The 26844-nt window shown below is 40.3% G+C and overlaps 2 protein-coding genes across 2 annotated transcripts; both read right to left on the bottom strand.

Annotated features, from left to right (window-relative positions):
- Nucleotides 1-228: 228 nt before the first annotated feature.
- On the bottom strand, nt 229-6278 carry LOC128400375 (vomeronasal type-2 receptor 26-like). The gene is made up of 5 exons (XM_053362555.1): nt 5997-6278; nt 4669-5085; nt 3772-3999; nt 3070-3196; nt 229-1662 (listed from the first exon to the last, which is right to left on the bottom strand). The coding sequence occupies exons 1-5, from the start codon at nt 6276-6278 to the stop codon at nt 752-754; spliced, it is 1965 nt and encodes a 654-aa protein (XP_053218530.1). The 3' UTR covers nt 229-751.
- A 2817-nt stretch (nt 6279-9095) lies between these two features.
- LOC128400021 (olfactory receptor 10A3-like) lies at nt 9096-10111 on the bottom strand. The gene has a single exon (XM_053361962.1). The coding sequence runs from the start codon at nt 10035-10037 to the stop codon at nt 9096-9098; it is 942 nt and encodes a 313-aa protein (XP_053217937.1). The 5' UTR covers nt 10038-10111.
- Between the last annotated feature and the right edge of the window lie 16733 nt (nt 10112-26844).

Below are 26844 nucleotides of genomic sequence, written 5' to 3'. Positions count from 1 at the left end.
CCTTCCAGTGAGCACTCAGGGCTGATTTCCTTAAGAATGGATAGGTTTGATCTTCTTGCAGACCATGGGACTCTCAAGAGTTTCCTCCAGCACCATAATTCACAAACATCAATTCTTCAGCGATCAACCTTCTTTATGGTCCAGCTCTCACTTCCATACATCACTACCGGGAAAACAAAGCTTTAACTATACAGACCTTTGTCGGCAAGGTGATGTCTCTGCTTTTTAAGATGCTGTCTAGGTTTGTCATTGCTTTTCTCCCAAGAAGCAGGCGTCTTTTAATTTTGTGACTGCTGTCAGCAACTGCAGTTATCATGGAGCCCAGGAAAGTAAAATCTCTCACTGCCTCCATTTCTTCCCCTTCTATTTGCCAGGAGGTGATGGGACCAGTGGCCATGATCTTCGTTTTTTTGATGTTGAGCTTCAGAGCATCTTTTGCACTCTCCTCTTTCACCCTCATTAAGAGGTTCTTTAATTCCTCCTCACTTTTCCCTAGTGAACACACTAGAGAAAAATATATTGGGTGTGTGCCAACTATGATCACATATACAACAAATTTTCAAGTGTAACATACATTATGCATCTCTCTAATTATTTCAGTGCTATCACATGAACTGATTTTTTTAAATGCAATTTTTTTTCCTCTTGTATGCAGAGGGGCACCCATGAAGGACTCTACAAATTCCTGTGTTTATACCAGTGCCTCTCATGCAGTCAGTTTCTAGGAATAGAATAGTGTGATTTCCCTAAGCTATTTTGTGAAATTGTTTTTTCTAAAGAAATTGTTCTTTGTGTTTACTTCTGGCCTTAGAAAAATAATAAACATTTTGGGGGCAAAAATGCAACCAAGTAAACCAGCACTGGACACCAAAATAGAGAAGATCTCCACAGCCACCATGTATTTCCCCTTGGTGCTCAGATAGGTTGGAATGAAGGACATCCAAACACTGCAAAACACCAGCATGCTAAAAGTAATAAACTTGGCTTCATTGAAACTATCAGGCAGCTTTCTGGCTAGGAAGGCCACTATGAAGCTGATACTGGCCTGAAGGCCCATGTAGCCCAGGACCATGTAAAACATAGCATCTGAGCCTTCATTACATTGCACTATAATCAGCCCAGACTGTGAGACCATATCAAGATCTGGGAAAGGGGCAGATGTGAATAGCCAGATGGCACAGATGACAACTTGAATAAGACAGCAAAAAAGGATAATGTAGTTGGATAGTCTCTTGCCCACCCATTTCCTCATCTTGCTTCCAGGACTTCTGGCCATAAATGCTACAACCACAGTGGTTGTTTTGGCCAATACACAAGAAAGTGCAAGTGAAAAGATGTTTCCAAAAGCAGCTTGTCGGAAAAGGCAGGTTGTTATTCTGGGTCGTCCAATGAACAGCAAGGAGCAAATGAAACAAAGCAAAAGGGAGATTAGCAGAAGGTAGGTAAGGCTCCGGTTGTTGGCTTTGACAACTGGTGTCTTCTGGTGTTTAATGAAGGTTGCAAGCACCAGGACTGTGAGGAGAGCAAAAGTAAGTCCAGTGGAAGCCAACCCTTTCCCTAAAGGTTCGTCATAGGCTAGAAAAGTTGTAACCTTAGGGATACATCTGTTTTGTTTCTTGTTTGGATGTTCAGCTTCTTGGCATGTTTCACACTGATATGCATCTGTAAAAAAAACACATAAATTTCCTGTATGGCAGAGCTTTTCAGCATGCAGCCTACATCATGCAACACAGCACATCAGTCAATAATCTACAAAAGCTAGATAATCCCTATTCTGATGTCCGATATTGTTTTGGGAAGTGGGGAAAATTTGCAGCTGGCACTGAAGCCCCCACTGTTATGTGGTTTGCTGATATGAAAACAGACATAGTGTGTACAGCACACCAACACACTGAAAGGAGCATTATTTAAGCCCATCCAGCCTCCTTTTCCTTGTTTGGCACCCTCCCACCCTTTTCTGCATTGTGGTTGCTGTAGTCACTTTGGGGCTGAGTAGGAATTTTTGGCTGGCTTATCTAGATTTGTGAGAAAGCCCCCCCCCCCTTTCCATACTGTAGGATTGGAATAGGAGATTGTTAGGTGAGCTGCCTTAATACTTGGCTAGTCATGCTGATGGGTTGATTTGACGATATTGTTCAATTGGCTGATATTTAATTTGACATTTCAGTTTCATGTGTTTAAATAGGTGAATCTGGTCACTTTGGTAGAAACGTGGGAAAAGGAACTTCATAGGGCAGGTTGGTGACACACTTAGACATAGGTGCAAAATCTTAGGGGCCAAGGGGGCTTCAGCCCTCTCCCCCATAAAATATTTGAGGGGCAAGTTGATGGGCATCACCATTCAAATTGTATGTGTGCACCATGTCATATGATTGATTATGTGGGGCAAGGCTTACCTGCCCCCCCAATATTTTATTCAAGTTGGCACCCCTTCACTTAGGCTACCTTGTGGATGGGTGGTCCCTCTCAAAGCTGTACCTGAAGGATGCACAGCCTGGGAGCAGGATAGGGACTGTCGTTGATGCTAAATTTCCTCATTCAGACAGTTGTAAGGCTTGAAGGGTGGTGATGATATAAGACTTCCTCTACTCACATTCAGTGTGTGGCTCAGGTAAGCGGTCAGTAGATAGGCTTGCATGGTTTTGTCACCTTTACAGCCACGGGATTTCTTAGTCTGAGCCAGTTTCCTCCCCTATAGTTTTTTCTGTAGGATTTGTATGTAACGTTTAATAAATAGATCCTTTTTCATCCTAGCTGTATGTGCCTATTTATTTCAGCCTTAGGCCAAAAATATTTTATCATTATGTTCTGACTGATCTGAAAATACCATGTAGAGGTTAAGCATCTAGTAATAATACAGCTCATGTCTGGTTGGTTTTGTGTGATGGAATGCTAACTTTTTAACCCCACCACCACACACACACATTGTCAACAAAGCATTATGCATTATCTTATCCAATGCGGCCAATTGATCTGAATGAAAAATCCAGACATATAATATAGGCTGTCTATTAAAAACAATTAATATTTGAAATATATAGTTTGGATAGTGCCTCTGAAATTACCTACCTGTCTGGTGTGAAATGGTCCCCTCTGGGCACTGAGAACAATAATAGCAGCAAGATGGTTCACTCTCACGAACTTTTTTGTAGTATCCAGGGGGGCATCTTTCAGTGCACATAGAAGGAGGCAATGCCTAACCATAAAGAAGAAAATACAGTTCGGTGAATTTCAGGTTATAAATTCATTTCTCTGTATTTTAGCCTGAAGTTGTATATTTAACCTCTGTTTTAAAAAGACAAAGACAAAGTGATCACACTCCAGTGTTTAAAATAAAATAACTAGGTATAAAACTTGGGCAAAAAAACCTTGTCCCACTCACATGCAATGTCAAAGTACTATGCATAATCTAACTGGTCCACCATTGAGATATTTATGTATCATTTTAAAGTGAAGTTATCAGGTTGATTCAGTTGATCCAAATAACAGAGGCAGTTTAGGTTTCTTTATTTTTTCTACATAGGTCAATTTGGTATGTGCCAAAATCAAGTTCTTCGTCACTAAAGCCTTTAGTTATTAGAGGTAAGGGAATAAGCTCTTTCATGGCAAATTGAGAGGATTTAAAAAAACAAAACAAAACAAACCACAAACCCCCAAAACCCTCATGTCTTGAGAAACAATGGAACTCATTCATTTCCTTTTCTAGATTGAATCCCACAGATTTTGGGAAACTATGAAAAATGGCAAATTGTTAAAATCTTAATTACTCACCTGGTTGAAGATGTTGGGCCATATAATGACATCTTTCTTAATGGTAATTTTTTCATTAGAAGACTGGAAATCTACCATTCCAACTCTTATTCGAATGAAAGATTTATTTGGAAAAGTAACCAAGTTAACAATATCATATGATCCAGTAGACAATTCCATGTTTTCATTAAAGAATACCTCCTCCCCAGCACTGTTGTTGAAATGAATTTTTCTCAAAAATGCCTGGAGCTAGATGGGAAAACCAAATCTCAGGATTTATAAATATCATCTCTCATTCTAAGAGTAGCTACTGAGCATCATTTGGGAACTTGCAGTCTTTCACAGAAAGTCTGTGAAACTTCACTATGGTTACTTATTTACTAAATGACTTCAGCGAAGGTGTTTGAAGTCCATCAAAGATTCAGTATTTCTGACCTTCACTAGCAACATGTGTAACACTAGTCCACCCATTGCAAAAGTACGGAGCTAAATATCTCATATTACCTCCCATGGCAGCAGTGCCCAATGATCCAATCCAGCAGGTTTCCCCCTCACTCTTTGCCCTTGTGCATGAAAAGCATGTAAAGCATGTGCCAAAGCATGGACTGCATTGTAGATACTATAGCTCTGATCAGACATGCTCATTTCAAGCACAGTCCCAGGAAGACTATTTAACTTTTCCTTGCCTGTACAGTGCTTTTTATTTAGAGTTCTGCACTGAAATGCAGCTTCCCAAAACATTTTCATAAATAAACTATTTTGGTGCTGGTGAGGGTCATACATCTGGAGAAAACTCTGAAATCCTGGTACATGGTTTTTGTGGATTGTCATGAACAAGGAGCCATGGAAGTATTTCAGGTTCCAGCTATTCCAAATAACACTTGAGGTGAAATCACACTGGACTGTGGTAATCCAAACCTTCTCTTTGGGTTTCCTTCCCGAGTAATACGCAGTATACAGCATCATCTGTAAACCTTGCATTGAGTAAGTGTCTCCATCTGCAACAATCACATTGGCTTTGGTCCTATGAAGTGTTGCCAGGATATTTCCCTTAGAAAATATATTCCATGCACTAGAGGATTGGAGAAAGACTAATGGTGCCTTCTCTGCAAAGGCAACACAGATGCCATTCTCATTGAGCATACATTTCATACTTTGCACAAACCGTTCACCACTGTCATCATCTGAAACAATAAGGCCAATCCATGTCCATCCCAAATATTTTATCAAGTGCACTATCCCTTCATTCTGGGTATTGTCGTTTGGGACCATTTGGTAGGTAAAAGGGAAATAGGTTTTATCGCTCAGTCCTGGGTGAAATGAGCCATAACTGAGCTGAAAAGAGAGGGAAATGCAGTATTTTAAGCTGTGAAAGTTGTTGTTGTTGTTGTTTTACAAAGTTGAACCCATAAAACATTTACTGAGAATTTTTCTGATGTATCTATGATGAATGTTCTGCAGTATATCACAGATGTTCTATGAAAAACTGGACATAGTGAATAGAAGATGGGTTTGATATGTAACATATATATTTTATATACATATTCACTACTTAAATATTCAATAAAACAACCTTATTAAAACAACACATTACCTAAAACAGACAGGTGATCAAGAGATATGTGTAAACAGATATGTCTTCAAAAGTCAGTGGAATGCCAATATAGATGGGGCCTATTGCTATTTCAGCAGCATGTCATAAACAAACAAACAAAAATGAGAATATCATGCCTCTTAAAAAATGCAGGTTGAAACAAAAAGAGTGGGTACCCTCTACTTTTTCAAAAAAGAAAAAAGAAACAAACTGCTCAAGGATGGCTGGCAACAACTCATTTGTCATATAAAAAGCATATTCTAGTTTGAAGTATATGATATAGTTGGGCATACAACTACAGTGCAGTGCACATACAACTTGATCTTCATATGGTGCAGTTTCTGTGTGCTGCTCATGCACCAAATACAGGCAGTACATTTCTGCTGGTGTAAATACATGTCTCAACCTAGGCTGAAAGCAACTCAGACTGCCAAAAGAACATAGAAATCCATATACAAATAGATGAGTTTTCAAAAGGGGAATCACAGCAGGATGCACAAATCAGATTTCTGATCACTCATCTATATAATCCCATATCTCTGGTTCTTTTTTGTACTTAAACATCAGAAATTTCAACGTGTCAAACATGAGAAACATTGAAATTTCATCTCTTGCACAGTTATCTGTAAACTTCCTCTCCACACAACCCTACCTGTGGAATCTGGTAGAGGCTTAAGATAGTGGCTATCTGCATAGAAGCTTCAGAGCCAAGTGCTCCAATGACTGCCAACATCTTTTGCATTCTGCATATGGAATTAGGGAAGCTGTTTTTCTTTGCTGACAGCAAGGACAGTGTGATATCATAGTTTAATCTTGCTTGGAACATATTATCATAGATCTGGAATCCCAGAGTAGAATTGGGTAGGTTTGAATCTTTGTTGACCTCAGCAATAGCAAAATTGAAGGCAAAGACATGCTGATAATTCTTTTTCATCGACCTACAAAGACAGTAATATATATTTTTTATTTGCACAGCACTTCTTTCTCTCACCTACTCGCCGGTTGCAAAGAGACCCAATTGATAATGTATTTCACAGCTGATAACCACCATGGCTCAGAAAGAGAAGACAAAGGTTTTCTCTTATGCTTTTTCAAAATACCCGCACACAGCTACGTGGTTATAAAACTGCTCAGTTTGAGTGGATATCCAGAAATCTGGTCATGCATTGGTCATTGAACAGATCTTAAACACTGTAGTTATTTTACATGCATATGACTATAGTCTTCTCCATTGAAAAGCACTGACAGCAATATAACAGAGAGCAGCCATTTCAGACCTGAAACACAGTTGCATTTTGTATTTGGAATTCATTTTGCAATCTGTGTACATAGTTGAGCTACAGAAATAAATAAGTGTACACATGCGTAGTGAGAGTGTGTGCACCTGTATTTTGTGTAATTTGTGAACACATATTAAGTTATTTAAGACTGGCCTTTATTACAAGAAAGGTATACACTTTGGGAACAGGCACATAGATATTGGGGTCATGTCCAACTTTATGATTCTAGGATTAATCCACGTTGGGAGCCTGAGTCAACTCCCCATGGTTGATATAGAAGCTCCACACTCTGCCAGCTCCTCCAACTCAGGGCTCAAGGCTGGTGCCATGACCTACTGGCCTCACTGGGCATGTGCCATGGCCCAACACCCCTCAGCCAGCATATTAGGAGTACTGAATTATTTCAGCAGCAGAATATGGGGTTTTAATACATGTTTATTTATTCACTTTCCTCCCTTTCCTCCAGGGAGCTCTTGGTGACATCAGTGATTTTCCGCTGCATATTATAAGTTCCAAATTACCCTGAGTTAGGCTGAGAAAGGTACTGATTGGCCCAAGGTCACCCAGCGAGCTTCATAGCTGAGTGGAGTTTTGATCGTGGGTCTCTTCCCAGTCCTAGTGCTTCACTCTAACCACTACATCACACTGGCAAAGTTATTTACCACATAGACACAAATAAGCCTGAGTCTTAGCTGTGGTTCCTGCATTGCAGGACTTGGACTGGATGTTCCTTTGGGTCCCTTCCAACTCTACAGTTCTATGATTCTATGATTCCTGGGATCTCTTGTGCAAACTTATAATATCTATTACAAATCTATTTTACACCAAACATTTTGGGGATATTTACTACATGCTATTTTCTGTCCATTGGTGCCGCAGCCTACAAATTCCCAAGCAACAGCCCAATCCACACAAGCTTTTTCTACAGAAACATGTGCCTAAGTATTTACACTTAGGACTTGCTTATGGGGCATTTAACCCACTACAAAGGGTTTCTTTCACTGCTTCAGTGTTCTCCCAAACAATCAAAATCAATCTTCTCTCAATCAAAAACCCACTACACATTCAATGTGCTATTGCAAGGCTTTCAGATGCAGGCTGGTGAACAATTGTTCTGTTGTCAAACTGTGAGCTGGGTAAAACAATCTCTCGCTCGGCAGTGGATGAAGTGGTCTTCATTTGCCTACACTCCCCCATGCCCTGAAGGTTGTATAAATTGGCCTTAAATGCTCAAAATCTGGGTTTCCTTTATACAGTCACTAATTTGGGTTGAGATTCATTCACAAAGTGAAAGTGTGAGATAAGGTAAAGGTAAGATAAAGACAAAGGTGAGATAAGGATTGCTTGCTGAAACATCATATCATCTCCCCTCCCCAAAATAAAAAGAGAACGAATACTCAATGAAGAGTTGACACCATCTAATCTCAGTGCAAGCTTTGTGCAAACTAATCAGGAGGAATGTTCAATAAGAAGGAAAACTGGAACTACCTAGATACTGTCATTTGTTTAAACACATTCACACTTAACTGGAACACACGTTTACTGAAGCTCTCGGGTAGCATCTTGAAGGAGTCTTCAGGATATACACCCATGCGCAGAGACAAAACTGCACCAATAACATGGTCCCCTGGCTTTAAAAAATCGTCTTCATATCTGTGAGCTGTTGCTTTGCATTTTTCCTTCAAATTATTATTGGTGGCCTGGGGCAGGAGCTGTAGCAACAGCAGCAGCACGAGTAGCATCTTATGTCATTGCAGCCCACAAACCTTATTCATTCTCACTGACTGCAGTAGCTTACAAGACATAGCATGAATATGGACAAGAGGCAATGTTATAGATAACCTTATTCCATGCTGGCTCTTTTGAGATATTATTCATGTCAATAGTGACAAAGACCTGCTATATCCTTGCTCAAAACAGTTTTCAATAAACTTTAGAGCATTTATAGTAGATCTCACCACTGATGCAAGGTTTTGCAAGGTTCTTCAATTGATTTAATTTGCTTTCCTATTGGTGTTGCCAGTTAGTTCTTAAATTCTCTGGAGCTTTTACAATGAAAAGACTCAGGCACTGTATTTTCAATAATTATAGGAAAGATAGTGGTATCTCTAGTCTTTCTCACACAAACACACTTTCTCTCATTGTTCCAGTATAATGGCAGGAAAACACTTATATGCAGAAAGAAGGGATGAATAAAAAACCGGGGTGGGGGTGGGTAGAAGAATTCATTTCCTGTAAGAAAATAGATTTATTTCCCACAGTCTGTCAAAAGGTCATAGGACAGTTTACAACACAGTAACAAAATAAAGAAGCATAGCATGCAAACATAAAACAATAATCATAAAATACATAATAAGCATATTAATGCTGCATATTGCATAAGATTTAGAATCACCAAATCTAACAAGGAATTTGAGACATTTTAAAATTCATTTCAACATAATTTATTTTGTCTATTCATCAATTCACTTTTAAACTTTTACCAAAACCCTTTTCTTCCATAGTTTTATTAGGGCTCCCTGCATTTCCTTGTTTCTTAGGCTGTAAATAATTGGATTTAACAGTGGCGTTACAACAGTATAGGAAAATGATAAAAGCTTGTCCAGTGGTGGAGAGTAGCTGGATTTGGGTTTTAAGTACATGGAACTAGATGTACCATAGAAGAGAATGACAACTATTAAATGTGAGGAGCACGTGGAGAAGGCTTTATATCTCCTCTCCAAGACTGGCATCCCCATGATGGTAAAGATAATGCCCATGTAAGATAGGATGATCAGCACGAATGGTAGCATGATAGCCATCAAAGCAATTCCAATTACTTGGACTTCATTTAGGAAGGTGTCCCCACAGACTAGTTCTAACAGTGGCTGTATTTCACAGAAGAAGTGGTTGATGATCACACCACAAAATTGCAGGCGAAATGTGACAGTGGTGTGGACCAGCCCAACTGCAGTCCCACAAATGTATGAGCCAGTCACCATTATCCAGCAAACATTTCTCCTCATGATAATTGTGTAATGCAAAGGGTGGCATATTGCAACGTAGCGGTCAAATGCCATGGCAGCTAGAAGAAAACACTCAGCAACCCCAAAAAACAGGAAGAAGAACATTTGCATGGCACATCCCATAAAGGAAATAAATGTAGCATTCACCAACAAATTCTCTAATAATTTGGGGATTATGACTGACATATAGCATCCCTCCAAGCTGGCCAAGTGCATAAGGAAAAAATACATTGGAGTGTTAAGCATAGGGTCAGATTTTACAAGCAGAATTATCAAGCTATTGATCATTAAGGTGATTATATAGAGGGAGAGCAGCACTACAAATATTAACACATGGAACTTGTGAGTCTCTGAAAAACCCACCAGTATGAATGCAGACAAAGTTGTGGCATTTTCTTGACGACTCATGGCCTCACTGAGATATTTAGCTTCTTCAGTACTGCTGTTTGTATCTACATCTAGCAGTCTACTATTTCACCACCAACCTATTCATTGATTAATTCATCCATAATCATGACTCCTGCTTCTTTTCTTTTAAACTAATGTCTGACTAATAGCCTAATCACTTTTGATCATCTTTGTTTTCCGCTTGTTCAGTGCTCCTGGTGAAGATGTGAAACATAATAATTTTCTTGCTTTTATTTCATGGCATCAGCTTCTTATAAGTAAGTGAGATTACTTCCTCTGCCACTCTTTGCTCTGTAAGACAACCAAAAATAACATGTTGGGTTTTGGTTTTGCTTTTAAAAAAGAGAGAAGTTCATCTTATGTGTGTGAATATGTAAAGTCACATGGAAAACTAGAACAAATCTCTTACATCAGGGATGGAAAACTTATGGTCCTTCAGGTGTTCTTAGACTACAGTTCTTATTATCCCAGACCATTGGATATGTTGGTTGTAACTGATGGACTCCAACCTCCAATTGGAGGCCATAGATTTCCATCTCTGTCTTGGAGCTTGATTGCATAGACCTTGGGAAGTGGACAGTGAATGTTAAGTACCTGGCATGCCACAACCCTAGGCTAATAGGCTGATTTGGCTTGTACGCCAAAGTCCAATGACACATGTGGGTAACCTAATGTGATGTGGGGAAACATGACATTTCAGTTTGCAGTGTTTTATCTGTGGTGACTAATACCCTTATCTAAGTTATTACCTTACTACAGTCAATGAATATGCATGTGTGTGAACCAGACTATAGTTCTAGTCGTGGAGCTGTACAGCACTTCAGAATATTTGCCTGTCTAGCACAGTATTGTTTGCTTTGACTGCAGCAGCTCCCCAGGCTCTTAGGCAAAGAGAGAGGGAGAGGTCCTTCATCTGCTACCTATGCCTTTTAACTGGAGATTGCAGAGCTTGAATTCTGAGCCTTCTACTACTGACTATGGTCTGGAGCAGCCTGCAAAGTTTCATTGCTGTAGGCAAAACACCCTACCATTGAAATCGCCCTATTAAGGGAATTTGCATGAAAATGTGTGTATAACTGGAAAAATTACATACAAAATGTGTATTTTTTGGGGGGGTGCATTAAAATCTTACTGAATTTTCACAAGGACTTAAACAAAAAAATCAGAAACTGATGCAGAAATGTGAAGTTGAAACTATAAAAATGAGAGAAACCCAAAATGGACAGATTTGTCCATTCCTAGGTGCAACTAAAGTGGGTGTGGCTACCCATAAATGCTCCCTTTTACATTTACAGGACACACATAGGCAGGCAGAAACACAAAGGCACACAGTCCTCTCTCCTCTGCTAATAAATGGAGGTTAGCTGTAGAATGGGGATTATCATTCTCCCATCAAATAGTCAACCAGATGACCAGGGAGAGGATGATTTACATCAGGGTGCTAGTGCAGTCTCAGCTCACTTCTTCTTCTCTTTCTTTCTGAGTATTGGGGGGTAGAGAGAGAAAAATTGGTTTGGAGGGAAGGATAACCATACCTGTTTTACTTGGTAGTGATCTTGAAGCTAAGCAATTGAATTTCCTTTGAAGTCAAAATAACCAGATTTGACCTCAGTTAATTTTTGTTATGAAGTATCATAGCAGAATTGGTGAGAGATTATCATGGATATATTATTGTGTTCAAATTTGGAATTAGGATTGTGTGTTCAAAATCAGATTATAGGGAATATCACTGCTTCACACGAACAGTTTCCACCAGTTCTGGTACCCACCATGAAGTTATTACAATAAGTGACACATCTTTAACCAGTGCTTTTCTTCTAGAAGAAGAAAAAGTGCTGGTACAGTGTATCCTTGAGAACCTCTGAAAAAAGGCACTGGTTTCCACCATGAATTGGGGGAAATAAATGGTGAAGGTCAAGCCAGGTGAAACAGGGGAACCATTGCATATCATCAGAGAAGTGACAACACTTCTCTTTGGAGATTTGGTTTGCTGATATGGGCTACTGAGTGCCCTATAGGCATAGGACAGGGATATTCATATGATGCATACATATATTACAGGTTGTGTTTCAGCTCTCCAATAAAACTGTAAAGATAAGTGCTGTTTTAGCTCAGTGCTAGCTCTTTCTCTTCATATATCTATTTATTATTCAGTCTGACAAAAGATTCAGTAGAAGTGTTACTCATAGAGAAATATTGAAAGAAAAAAACATATATAGGCTTATTCACAGGATACACTGAACAGGTACAAACTGTCTCTACACATGTACAAGCATTTGTGCAAAAGATGGAACACCTGTTGATTTGTAAAGCTGAACTATTTGTGTACGCAGGTGGACAAATTGCACACTCGTTGAATACAGCATGCAATCATCTCTTCTGTTAAGATATATAATGTGAGTAGAACACCAATATTTCTGCAACAAAAATCTGCTCCTGGTGAATCGGAGGATGTATTACCTAACTATTTGTATTAACACTAACTCAATACTCAGTACATATACTTTCATTTTTTATTACTAAATCATGTTTCTGGTGGGACAGGTTAAAACATATTAATATTTATTTACCTTATTGAAGCTGGTTGCTTCAAATATTACATGATTCTTCTTGGTCTTCTTATCCCCTAGCTATGTCAAGTGATGTGATACTCTGCAAATCTTTAGCCACCATGCTAGAGATTGAGATGGAATGAAACCAAGACTTTCCTCTTTTTTTGTGTGTGCAATCAGTTGCAAAATACCAAGGAGGCCCTACATTTGAGTGGTGTAGAACTCCTGAGATTACAGCGTTGAAACCATTTTCATCCACCTTGATCACAAGAGGAACAATTTATATTAGCATGCCCAATTAACACAATCCTCTGGGACAGTGATATATATATATATATATATATATATATATATATATATATGGATTCAAATATGATTCTTGATTCATAGTTATGCCATAATTATAACAAGAATATGTCAACAAGAATAAGAAATATTCTTTTACAGCAGCCCACTGCTTATGATCTTCATTTTTTAAAAATGAGGATGAATATCATGTTAATTGGAACTCGACACAATAGGTCACTCACACAGAAAGCCTGGATAACACTGCAATTTATCTGTAGATGGTTAGATAGTAGCCCAGACATATAAAGAAGACTTGGGTCCAGTTCATACATTCAGTCAGGGTAGTATCACTTCTTAGCCACGTTAGTCAGCAATGCCTAAGCATACAGGTGAAGTGTCTCTGGATTCCCATATGTTAGTTAACTCTCATCTGCCCCAGCCACTATGACCAATAGTAAGGATTATGTGATGTGCAGCAACTTCTTGCCCAAGCAGAACTTAGAAACTCAGGAAGGCCTTCCTGTCTTTATCATCAAACCTAACAGTCGCAGTAATGTAATTTTAAAAAACACCTGAATAAATTGTACTCATATGCAGTAGTTGCTGAATAGTAGTTGCTGCACTGAATCAATGTAAGATGTTTCTCTGTACTGACTTGCTGTCTGACAGCTTCGGTCAAGTGAGTTGTGGGAGAGTTTGGTAGGGAGGTAGAGAAACTTGGGGAAATCGAACTGCCCCAAAATGCCATCCACACAAGAAAAAAACATACCCTTTCTCTGTCAAACTTCTGCTATGTTGCTGCAGTAATCTGAAGGACAGAGAAAAGGATTGCTGCACCACATTTTAATGCACCTGGGACGTTAGCCCCAGCAACCCGCCGCCCCCCCCCCCACCGCTATGCCCCTGCCATAATCAACAAGGATGAGCGAGGATTAATCATATACATGGTTGGTCTCACTATCAAGGTTATTGTCCACATTCTCAGGTTGTACAAAAGGAAATGTGTCAATCACAACTGGACAAGCAGATGCCAAAAGTACATGTGTAGGACCTGCTACTTCCATGGCATGCAATTCAGACTGAAAAACAATAACACAAATGAATTTATCCCACACTGCATTGCCTAATGCTAAACTCAATTTCCCCCAGCCTCTATTTAACAAGTGGATTCTCTGTAATTTTATCTAACCCTTTCTAATATCTGTGAATTCCCAAATTTTCAAATTGAGAGCAGTGAGCAATTTGAACCATATACAAGATTTCAACTCTCAAAGAATCATTATCTTAAGGGACATAGCTAAATATATGTACATACATGTCTAACAGTTTCTATGAGTAGAAATTTCAAAAAAAAACACCTACAGTTAGAATTTTCTTCTTCCCTGTCATATCAAGAACCATAAATGTTATGCAACATTTCTAACCTGTGTATGACAGAGTTGTTATGAGGATAACATAAGCAGGAATGAAGACATCTGAGTTATATGCCATGCTGCATTTAACATTTTGAAAACGCATAGTAATAAATGTAATAATGCAGAGATGAAAAAGAATACAGAATATGATCATCCATGGCTATATTATATTAATATGCTTTTAAACAAACACATTCCGCTACAGCTAACCTATAAGCTTGTGAAAACGAAAGATCATGCCTTAATATTTTTGGGGGTGTTTTCTTTTTGTTTTTTGCTTCAATAGATCAATGCTACAACACTTCAAATTCCCACTACCAACTTTTTTTTTTTAACTTGGGGAAAAGCTAATGAGCTATGGAAGACATTGAAGAACAGTTGAATCAGCAACTAAGAAGGATATAACTTAACTGTTTCCCCCTTCCTAATCAATTTCTCTTTGATGTTCAGCTCAGGTCTGAACAACATAATGTAGCATTTGGGGGAAAAGATGCAACCCAGCAACCCAAAACTGGAGGCTAAGATGGAAAAGATCTCCACAGCCACCATGTATTTTCCCTTGGTACTCAAGTAGCTTGGACAACCAAACACTGCAAAACACCAACATGCTGAAAGTGATGAACTTGGCTTCATTGAAACTGTCAGGCAACTTCCGGGCAAAGAAAGCCACCGTGAAGCTGAGAAGGGCCAGCAAGCCCATGTAGCTCAGGACACAGTAAAACATGATTGGGGATGACTCGTTGCATTGCAGGATGATTTCTTCGCTTGTTGACTTTGCGTCAGTATCTGGGAAGGGGGGAGAGGTTGCCAGCCACACTGTGCAAATGCCTGCTTGAAGAATGGAGCAAGAAAGAACAATGGAACTGGCCAGTCTTTTCCCCACCCACTTCTTGATGCTGGATCCTGGCTGTGTGTCCATAAAAACAAGAACCACGGTGATGGTTTTTGCCAACACTGAAGAAACAGCCACTGAGAAGATTATGCCAAACATAGTTTGGCGCAGGACACATGTCACCTTTTCAGGTCGGCCAATAAATAGCAAGGAAGAAAGAAAGCAGAGCAGAAGGGAGGTGAGAAGTATATAGGTGGGATCCTGGTTGTTGGCTTCAACTATTGGAGTGTCGTGGTGCTTTCCAAAAGTTCTTAGTATGAGAACTGTGATCAAAGAAAATGAAAGAGCACAAGTGGTTAAACTGACCCCCAGAGGTTCTTCATAAGATAAGAAAGTTACAATCTTGGGAACGCATGCCGTTTGGTCCCTGTTGGAATATTGATTATCTGGACATTGGAAACACTCACGCATGTCTGAAAAATAAAGTTGTGGGGTAAATATAAAAAAATATCAAATTATAGGTGCCATTTATGACTAGGTTTACAGTGGGAAGAATCTGCAATAATTACAAAACTGACAAACATAATGTTATTGTTCCTTTCACTCATATATTACATATTGAGCTCCTTTTGTGAAATGTGGCTCTCTGAGCATTGATCACTTGCAACTTGTACCATTGATGAACTTCTGTGACTGAGCGGAATCTTAGAATCGACAAGAGCCTTGCAATGAAAAAGAAAGTTTATCTTAGCTAAATTTATAATAATACTTATTTGTATTTATTTATTTTCTGTAAGTGTATGAGCCCTTGAAAACCTTTTCCTTCAGCAGTCAATAAAGGAGGGTAAGGTGTGTGAAATTTAAATCTTGATGATGACAGAATATTTAGAAGGTCCAGTGCAGTAACTCAATTAATGAGTCACCCTCAATTTTGATGCTATGATGAAAGTTTGATTGCTACTAGTTCTGTAGGCTATGTTTGCAGCTTTCTCAGGTTTTGGAAGATCAATTGCTTCAAAATAAAAATAAAAATGATGCCTCTGCCCCCACAAAAATAATCTAAGGTTCATCCCCAAACAGCACATGCAAATTCTACCTATTGAAATGTTCTGTGTAAATTATGTGCTATAGGGTCCAATCTTTTCCATTTGAAATGAAGAAGAGTAATCATTTCAAGTGTCAACTAATCTGGCTCATATATACTTTCTTTCAGCTTTCAATATTCAAAATTCATTCATGGTGTCCCCTTTAGATTTCCCTTCTAGATTTTCCTGTAGATATTGCTAAAACACTGCAGAATAACAACCATAATATAGCTGAATATAAAGCAAAAGCAATATTCCCTTTCTACAGTGCTTCACTCAATTGCAATCATTGCACTGTTGAAACATTAGCACAGGTCCTAAATGCTACAGCTTGAGAAGGAATTCAGAAAACATTATTCAAACTCCTCATTCCTGAGAGCATTTGAAGGGGTGTGTCTGTATTCTTGCTCTGTGCTTGCTCACTTTTCTGCTTCAGAGCTGCAGAATTTGCTCCTAGATTTAGAAAATGAATGCAATCTGTATCCCAAAATGGAAAACATTTCTCATGGAGAGTGTTAAGCTCTTTCTGATCTTTCTGTCTTAGCTGTGTTAGTGTGCTAACACAGTCACATTTATTTTCCATTTGCATTGCTCCCCACACACCTCAAATATAGTTTTGGACGGGGCTGGAGCCCCAAGTGGTGACTCTTTCTTGTTATTCATGTCACTCTTGTTTCTTTTTGCTGCCAATTCCCTTCCTTTCTCAGAGAAGGTACAAATCACTGTTGCTAAAAATATAAACTAATCATTTGCACGTCGAGGTCCCCAAGACACCCTCCCAAAGAAAAACACAATTGACACTTAATTTTTGTTTAAGGTGTTTGGCATAATTTTGGCCACAACTTTATTCAAATTACAGCAATGTGAGTGGTTGCTTAGGCATTGGTAGCACTAACTGACCCCGCACGGGGACAGCTCTGACATTCGCACCCCCCGTGAAGTCAGCAAGGGTAAGTCACCTGGGGAGAGAGACGGGACTGGGAATCATGCCTCACCTCTCCCCAGAATGCTCCCAGGGGCTTGCGTGGCCCTAGCCCCTTGCCAGGGGGTTTCGGACAAAAGCATGGGGTGATCCGAAGCACGCAGCGAAATGAGGAAGTTCGTCGCTGCGTGCATTGTATTTAACAAATAGGGCTGTCAATCAACAAATGGCAACATCTAGATTTCCCCAGTAACAGCCTGCCCCTGCTTAAAGGATGGCCAAACCATTTGCCTAGCAACAGTGAGGTGTCTCATCAGCCCCGCCCACAACCCGTGCTCTCCATGAGGGAGAACACACTTTGCAGAGAGCTTTTCAAAGTAGGTTGAAGGACGCATGAAAGTAGAATGAGGGTCACAGTTCTCCCATTCCTGCTCTAGATTATAGCTGTTCTTTCTGACAACAACCCTCACCTTCATGGTCCGATATCCACCCTTTTGGACAGGGAATGCAGTCATAACAGCAGAATGGCTCCCCTTCTTTCCTGTTCTTCCTATAGCCAGGTTGGCACTGGGCATTACATAAAGCAAGGGGCCGTGTCTATCAAACAATGAAGACAGGAAAATGTTAATCTTCAGACGCATGTTATTGGAATCATTTCCTTCCCATTTAAAAACTTGTATTTGAAAGTCTTACCTGGTTAAATGAATTGTGCCACATGATATTATCCTCACGGATAGTCAAAGCTTCATCTTGGGGATCCACCTGTCCAACTTTTACTCTAATGAAGGATTGGTTTGGAAATGTAACCAAATTCATAATGTCAAATCCTTCTGGTTTCCCTTCTGATCAAAGGTTACCTTGTCCCCAGCACTGTTGTTAAATGTCACAGATTTCAGGAACTGATGAAGCTAGGTTAAAAGGGGAAAGCCAAGATAGTTAGTGATTTGGGGAGGTTCAAACAGTAGTGCTCCATTGCAAAGGACAACCCCAATGCTGAGCAGCTGGTGAACTGTTATGATTGGCTTACTCTTGGAAAGGAATAACCAGGACCTCATTATAAGCTCCTGTTTGTTCCCTTTACATTTTGCCCTTACCAGTTCTGACCTAAAGGACTGTATGATGTCAGGTGTAGAGGTATGTTTGGCTGCCAAAGATAGCCCTGCAGGCCAAATGGGGAGCCTGGTGAAGCAAGTTTGGCCTTTTGACTATAGGTTTTGCACCCTTATTTTTATAGTAATATTGCTTTACTATGGCTGACCTTCAAATTACTTTTAATACTTTATTGTTGTTCTTTTAAGTAACAACCCACTTTGAGTGTGGCTGCCAAAGAGAGCCTTGCAGGCCAAATGGGGAGGCCTGCTTTGGCATTTTGGCTATATGTTTTGCACCTCTATTTTTATAGTAAAGCGTGTTCTCCAATAAATGAGAGCACGTGTTGCGGTGTGGGCCGCCAGGCCAGGGCCTCTTGTTGCCAGGCAGGTTAATAGTTGTTGCCTGGCACTATGATTGGGTAACCAGGTTGCTGGGGCAAATTGTATGTTGCAAATTGGGTGGGTGGGACCATAGTCTTTAAATATTGGTGCACTCTGGTTTCTCTTTCTCTTTGCAGAGTGCATCGGATCACCCGCCCGCCCACCCTCTTTTCCGGTTGACCTTGCTTTGCCTGTCATGGGGTCGTCTGCTTTGGAGCAGGGGCCTAGTAGGAATTTTGCCATTTGGTGATTGGCTGTGCCATTTGGTTTTTGCCTACTACTCAGCAATTCGTCACAACTTGTAAGGTTGCGGTTAGGCATTGGTTATAATATGCTGGTGGTGGAGGGGTCAGGATAGGCTGTGCCTGCCCCTCCAATTGTGCTGAAGGGAATTCCGTTAAAGGAATCCTGGGGCTTGCCACGATTTCGTCCAATCCCTACCAGGCTTGTAATTCTGTCAAAAAACAAGATCAGGCTAGTCTGACATGACTTATTTTTCAGAAATCCATGCTGACTATTGGTGATCACAGCATTCCTTTCTAGGTGCTCACAGACTGTTTGCTTAATGATCTGCTCCAGAATCTTCCCTGGTATTGATGTCAGACTGACTGGGCGGTAATTATTTGGGCCCTCTCTTTTCCCCTTTTTGAAAATAGGGCCAACATTTGCCCTCCTCCAGTCTGCCAGGACTTTGCCTGTTCTCCAGGAATTCTCAAAGATGACTGCCAGTGGTTCTGAGATCACATCTGCCAGTTCTTTTAATACTCTTGGATGCTGTTCGTCTGGCCCTGGAGACTTGAATACATCTAAACTAGCCAAGTATTCTTGTACTATCTCCTTAGTTATTCTGGGCTGTGTTTCCTCTGCTGAATCATTTGCTCCAAATTCTTCAGGTCGGGCATTGTTTTCTTTATCGGAGAAGACTGAGGCAAAGAAGGCATTGAGGAGTTCAGCCCTTTCTGTGTCCCCTGTTTGCATTTCACCATCTTCTCCTCTGAGTAACCCCACTGTTTCTTTGTTCTTCCTTTTGCTACGGACATGTGTCTACATGTGCTGGCTATTTGTTTGAATTCCTCTTTGGTGGTTTCCCCCCTTTTCCATTTTTTGTACACATCCCTTTTAAATCTTAACTCAGTTAAAAGTTCTTTAGATAGCCACCCTGGCCTTGGGTGAAATTAGCTGCATAGCAGAATGGTAAGTCCAAATTTGACTCCAAAAGCTGCCATAAACCTTGAATCCAAGTGTAATATTGGGTATCATCTGAGGATTTTCATTGATTTCCTTTACCGCAAATGCCAAAGCCTGGATGTGCTGGTAATTTGCAGGTGCTACCCTATAAGAGATGTGAATTTACTGCACTTTCTAAAACATTGTCATGGTGTTGTGAAACTCTTTAATTCTAATTATTCATTTATTGCTGTTGTTGTTGTTTAGTCGTTTAGTCATGTCCAACTCTTTGTGACCCCATGGACCAGAGCACGCCAGGCACTCCTATCTTTCACAATTATTCATTTATACATATCTACTATGTTTTGTGATGCTGTGCTTAGTCTAGAAAGGCTTACAAGTGAACCACGTGTAAGTCACATTTTAATGTGTACATCCTATTCTGCCAGCCCATTATAAATATTAAAGAAATTGATATTTTAAAATACTGTCCTGAGCTAACTCAGTTCTTAATAACAGCATTCCTGCTATATGTTGTTATTACGAGATGTAGGAGAGGTATGTCAAATTAAGGGCCAGTGACCATTATAGCAAAAAGAAAACAATCAGAAAGATTAGGTCATGATTTCCACCAACATTTTCAGAGGTACTTTGCTTTTCCTTACTTTACAGGAGGTGGCCAAAGGGTGCTGTTTCTTATCTAAATTTTACAGGTTCAGAACATTATGACTTCATACTCCAGATGCTCAGAAGATCCACAGAACCATTGAAATCTCTGAGTGACAGTTTTGACTGGATGCTCAGCCAGAAATTTTACAGGAACAACATAGAAGTTCATGTGGTAACCTGTGAAGTGTGCATGCAGCTGCTATAAGCATTATCATTGTGTGTTTGAAATGGAAAATTGTGGGGTGATATACTCCTTCACTACCTCAAGGAAACTAAGGTAAGACAACTTTTCCTGATCTGTAATTCATCCTTTATTCCCATGAAAGTGAGGTTGGAGGGTTGACACATATTTACTTAAAAAAATTATAAGAAAAGAAAAATATAAATACAGTGGTGCCTCGCAAGACGAAATTAATTCGTTCCGCGAGTTTTGTCATCTTGAGATTTTTTTCGTCTTGCGAAGCACGGTGTCGGGAAAGTTTTGGAAAAGCTTCAAAAATCACCAAAGTCTTTAAAAACCTCAAAAAAAGGCTACCACATGAGTTGCTCCTCGAAGTCAAGTCGCAACTGTATTAACGGTGTTAAGAAAAAGGAAACAAACTTGCAAGATGTTTCCGTCTTGCGAAGCAAGCCCATAGGGGAAATCGTCTTGCGAAGCAGCTCAAAAAACAAAAAACCCTTTCGTCTAGCGAGTTTTTTGTCTTGCGAGGCATTCGTCTTGCGAGGTACCACTGTAATAAAATATAATGGAAATCAGATCATGTTCGGTGTCTCCAATACATGATATAACTCAGTGAGAATCAGGATTGCAAATTTCCACAGCAGTATCTGTTTCCTGTCATATGTCATAAAGATGTGTCTTGCGGTCTAGCAACAGAAAACACTATGATATATTACAGGGGTGTATGAAATCCATATACAAACATGTAGCTTGGTGTTGGCCCTTGAGAATAACTGCTGAAGTTGTTTGGAGGTTCAGGTAAAGAGTTTTGATTAAGAATGCCTCCATAGATGAAATCTCCTGATAGATAAAATTTGGGATTAAAAGGTAGGGAATGTGACATTGAACATTGAAAAACCTGAGTGTGACATTCAATGTGAGGCAGAAGTAGCAGCAACAATGGAACTAATATCTCCATCCTTCGTGCAAATCTGTCCCCTGAACATAGATTTATCTATTTCTTTCTACATCAGCAGCATCAGACTCTGCATGAATGTACACAAACAGTCTGACATGAATTCCCATTGCACTTGTTGACAGGCTCAAAATCAGCAATATAAAGCTTAACATAACAGAAATAATCTATGAATGTCTGAGCAGTCCCTGGTCCCTGCTGGTTCTGCTGGTTCTGGATTGTTTGGGGTATATTTATAGTAACATTTAGAAAGCTTGTTATTTGATTTGTACTGGAACTCTGGAGGGGATAGTGTGTTCTCCTAAATGGAGAGCACGTGTTGCGGTGGAGGCCGCCAGGACACTCCAAAGTTGGGGAGCAGGCTAATTGATCGTTGGCCACTGATGCGATTGGGGCTTCCCTTGTTGTTGGGAAGAAGTTAATGTTGCCATTTATTGATTGACAGCCAGAAATACTAAAACTCCTTGCACGAGGCTAGGACTTCCTCTTTTCGCCCATGCATCGGATTGCCCGTCCCTCCCTCCCTAGAATAGGGTTGTTCGCTTTGACCTCACTATGCCTGTCATGGGGTCGTCTGGTTTGGAGCGGGGGCCTGGTAGGAATTTTGTCCATCTGGCTGATTGGCTGGGGCCATTTGGTTTTTGCCTACTGCATAGCAAATCATCACAACTTGTAAGGTTTGCGGTTAGGCATTGGTTTATGGTTTGGTTGGTTGAGGGGCATGGATTGGCTGTGCCTGCCCCTCTAATGCTGCTGCTGCAAGGGATTCCGTTAAAGGAATTGGGGGCTAACTATTGCTTGTCCACTCTGTCAAAGGGGCTCGGGCCATAACAATGAGCTCCTGGTTGCATTTGGAGTGAGGGCAGGTTCCCTGCTCCGTGTTACTCCCAAGTGTATTCCCCTATTCTGACTTACGCATCGTGCGGCATGTCAGTCTGTCCCCCATGGTGGGGGCAGATAGTCACAATCAATGCCTACACAACCACTCACAAATTTGTATTTTAATAAAGTTGTGGCCAAAATTATGCCAAAATTCTTAAACAAAAAATTCTGTGTGATGTGTGAGTTATTGGGGTGGACCTGGGGACCTCGACACGCAACTTGCAAGCAGCAGAATTAATTGCAATCCTTTTGATAACTGCAGAAGATGGACATTAGTAAAGAACAGATTTGTCCTGTCTGAACAGAAGTAGTATTTTCCTATCCCTTAGAAAATCATGTCAACTAGGAGGGATAATGACGTCAACATATCTGGAGTCAGGTAAGATGGTGTAATTGAGAATATGAAGAAAATGTTTTCTGCTCCTCTAGAAATTAAGTATCATCTTCATAAATGTCCTTTTCATCAGCAATAGAATTACCTAGTGGGTTTTGCAAGCAGCAAAAAAATGCTGTGTTGGATAGGGGGTGGCACACAACATTGTTGTATAAGGGAGTTAGAAGTGTGGCCTCCTTCCACTTATACTTGTGCAGGCCTCAATATATATTTGGCATTTGTCTTGTGTTTCATATGGCTTGCAGAATAATGAAGACCACGGATGGAATGTAACACAATCCTCAAAGTAGTTTCCTCTTATGGGCAAGAGTATGTGTTTCATTCTATGCAAGCACTGTTCAAGCATACATGCTTGAAACCACTGTTCAAGCATACATGAGATATTCTTCCACCATGAAACTGTATTCCTACTTTCTCCATTTCAATTCTGTTATTCATCATTCCAGCAACAGCTGGTGAAGCACACAAACATTGATCATCCTAAATAAATTCCTTGTGGCACTTCAGAAACTACTGTGTGGGTATGTGGTTGGTACAAGGGAGTACAACTACCTAAGTCTAGTAATAATAAAATAAAAGTGGTAATAATGGGTTGAGTCAAGTCTTCCTTGGAAAAAAAGGAAGTAGGGAGAGAATGATGTGGTCATTGTTCACAACAAAGGGCTTCTTACTAGATGAGCGAGGGGGAGATGATTCTAGTGCTGCCCCCTTTGGGCAGAGGGCCCTCTAAGCAGCTTCAGGTGTTATGCTGTTCAAGAGTTAAAAGTCAGCAAGGAACACTCTAACAACATGATGGTGAAGAAAGCATAAAACATAGCTTCCTCATCTTAGATTTGCCAAATTGCAGTCCTTTTTATGTCAGTACTCCGCGTAAGTGAGTACCATAAGAAAAGGACAGAGGAATCCTTCTTTAAAAAATCCTATTATAGGTTTGGGGGACACTGCTAAATCTTAGAAATTAATAAATGGTAGGATTTTGCTTGGTTAGATGGATCTAGATGCAAAGGTTCACAGGAACAAAAATTCATAGGTAGTACCAAATCTCATTTGAAATATGGAACCAACTTAACATTGAAGAGCTGGATGCATAACATCCAGTCCAAACCCCCTGGTTATCTCTCCCAGTGGCTTCTCCCAGTGTTGAAAAGCATGGTGGAGAGGACACAGCCCTGGGGCACCCCACAAGTGAGAGGCCAGGAGCCTGAACACTCATCCCCCAACACCCCTTTCTGGACATGGCCCAGGAGGAAGGAGTGGAACCACTGCATAACAGTGCCCCCAGCCATGAAGGAATGGTCCCTCTGTGTAGCAGATTTTCAGTCCTTGTGACAGTCCTGTATGGTGTGTGTGGCACACTTGCAAAAGAGTACCCCAAAGAATTACCTCTCCTTTTGATCAACAGAGAGAGGAAGGAGATAAGTAACAATGCAACCTTTAGAAGACATCTGAAGGCAGCCTTGTATTGGGAAGTATTCTTTTACGTTTTTATATATGTTGGAAGCTGCCCAGAGTGACTGGGGCAACCCAGTCAGATGGGTGGGATATAAATAATAAAATTATTATTAGTAGTAGTAGTAGTAGTAGTAGTAGTAGTAGTAGTATTGAATAGGACATCCCTATTTTCATCGGAAATTGTGGAGGGTATGATATAGCTGCATAGTGGTCATATGACATGATGGAGAAGAGGCAGGACTCAGTAAAAATAAATATAGCTGTGCTGCCTACCAAAGGAAAATGATTTCTTCCACGCACAACCAACATGTTGGGAATGGTGACTGAGATGGAGAACAGCTCCAAAAGGAAAAGCTCCTTAGGATGTGTGACATGCAGCATCAACACTGATGACAATCACAGTGGCTATACTGCTAGGTTGTTTGGTAGGGGATCCTACTACACAGATAACACACAACTCTTTACAAAGTTAAACCAGAACATACCAGGTTTAAATTTTAGTTCTGGCGTATAGAACCCTAAACAACTTGAGACCAAACAACCTGATAAAGTGCCTTCTTTTGTATTGACCACTTGAGTCACGAAGCTCATCTGATGAGAAACTCCAGATCATGCCAAACCATTGAAGAAATTCATTTCATGGTGACCAAACAGGTGGAATTAGCAACTGTGCTGTCCTTTCTTAAGTAGTGAGCTTCCTGTATTTCCCTGACAAGTTAGAATTGTGTAGCATAATAGTGGCTAACCCACAACAGTTGTACCAGGTAACTGTCAAACATCCAACATAACACATTACCAAATTAACTGCAAAGCTTTATTATGATAACTCAGGAAGCAGACAAGGAGATGAGGATCTGTTCCCACACCTGCATTTCTAAATGAGAACCCAAGTTGACTTATTACTTTCAGGGGACCATCCAGACCAGATACAAAACTAGACTGTTACAAAGATATGCAACCATGATCTACCTATGCACTAGAATTTATCTGAGAAAGTCACTATTGGATGTCTGTAGAATTAGATATTTTTCAAAATTTATGAATGCTTGCCCCTCTTTTGTTTTCCAAATCCCTTTTAAAGTCAGTGTGGTATTGTGTATAGAGCACAGTACTCAAATGAAGGATCCACCTTGAAATGGAACCTCTGCTATGAAGCTCGCTCAGCCTAACATAGCTAACAGTGATCTTGAGAACACAGCATTGATAGAGCTCAATGAATGCTGTCCTGCTCTGTTTAGATGAATGGTATGGACAGATAGTGAAGAAAAGGAAAGGAAAGAAAGGAACAGGAACAGGGACAGGAACAGGAACAGGAAGATCAACATTTATGTCATTTTATTATGTTCTTCATACAACACAACCTAAATCTTAATTTGTACTTCAATCAGAAAAAGCATGACTGAACAATGGAAGTCACATGCTGAAAATAGCAATGTTCTTCAGTGTTTTCCTCTCCTGGTTAACTGCTCCCTTTTGTTCAGCTCAGGCTTGAACAAGATAATGTAGCATTTTGGGAAGAAGATGCAAGTCAGCAACCCAGCACTGGAGGCCAAGATGGAGAAGATCTCCACAGCCACCATGTATTTCCCTTTGGTGCTCAAGTAAGTTGGAACAAAGGACAACCAAACACTGCAAAACACCAACATGCTGAAAGTGATGAACTTGGCTTCGTTGAAACTGTCAGGCAAATTCCGGGCAAAGAAAGATACAGTGAAGCTGGCCATGGCTAGCAAGCCCATGTAGCTCAGGACACAGTAAAACATGAATGGGGATGACTCGTTACATTGCAGTACAATCTCCTCAGTCATTGACTGAGCATCACTATCAGGGAATGGAGGAGAGGTGGAAAGCCACACCAGGCAGATGCCCGCTTGGAGAATGGAGCAAGAAACCACAATGGAGCTGGCCAGGCTTTTCCCCACCCACTTCTTCATCTTGGATCCAGGCTGTGTGGCCATGAAAACAAGAACCACAGTGATGGTTTTGGCCAGCACAGAAGACACAGCCATTGTGAACACAAGGCCAAAGGCAGTTTGGCGCAGAAAACATGTCACTTTGTCAGGTCTGCCAATAAATAGAAGTGCAGAAAGGAAGCAGAGCAGGAGGGAGATGAGGAGAGTGTAGGTCAGGTCCCTGTTGTTGGCTTTAACTATGGGAGTATCATGGTGCTTCCAAAATATTCTTAGCATCAAAACTGTGATAATGGAAAATGAAACAGCAGAAATCGTTAAACTGATACCCAAAGGTTCTTCATAAGATAAGAAGGTTTTAGTCTTGGTAATACAAGCATTCTGGCCCTTGTTTGCATATTGATCATCTGGACATTTGGAACATACAGGCATATCTGAAATTAAAAAAACAAAAAATATCAGGTTAGAATTATTTTTAACCTTTCGCTTCTGTGGTAGCAAGAACATAATAATGAATAAGTCACACAAATTTGGTATAGCTGTTGCTCTCAGTCATCTACACTGCAGGTGGCACTGTGGTCTCAACCACTGAGCCTCTCAAGCTTGTCGATTGCAAGGTTGGCAGTTTGAA

This window comes from Podarcis raffonei, chromosome 13 (genome assembly GCF_027172205.1).
Source record: "Podarcis raffonei isolate rPodRaf1 chromosome 13, rPodRaf1.pri, whole genome shotgun sequence".
In the NCBI taxonomy this organism is placed as follows: domain Eukaryota; kingdom Metazoa; phylum Chordata; class Lepidosauria; order Squamata; family Lacertidae; genus Podarcis; species Podarcis raffonei.
The sequence above is the reverse complement of the archived record's forward strand: the minus strand, read 5'-3'. Positions and strand labels throughout refer to the sequence as shown.

Coding starts and splice junctions, on each gene's coding strand:
- LOC128400375 (XM_053362555.1), bottom strand. CDS start 6,278: ATGAAAAAGAATTATCAGCATGTCTTTGCCTTCAATTTTGCTATTGCT. Junction 3,197..3,771: donor GGCCCAACATCTTCAACCAG/GTGAGTAATTAA, acceptor CTTTATGGTTAG/GCATTGCCTCCTTCTATGTG. Junction 1,663..3,069: donor GACCATTTCACACCAGACAG/GTAGGTAATTTC, acceptor TTTTTTTTACAG/ATGCATATCAGTGTGAAACA.
- LOC128400021 (XM_053361962.1), bottom strand. CDS start 10,037: ATGAGTCGTCAAGAAAATGCCACAACTTTGTCTGCATTCATACTGGTG.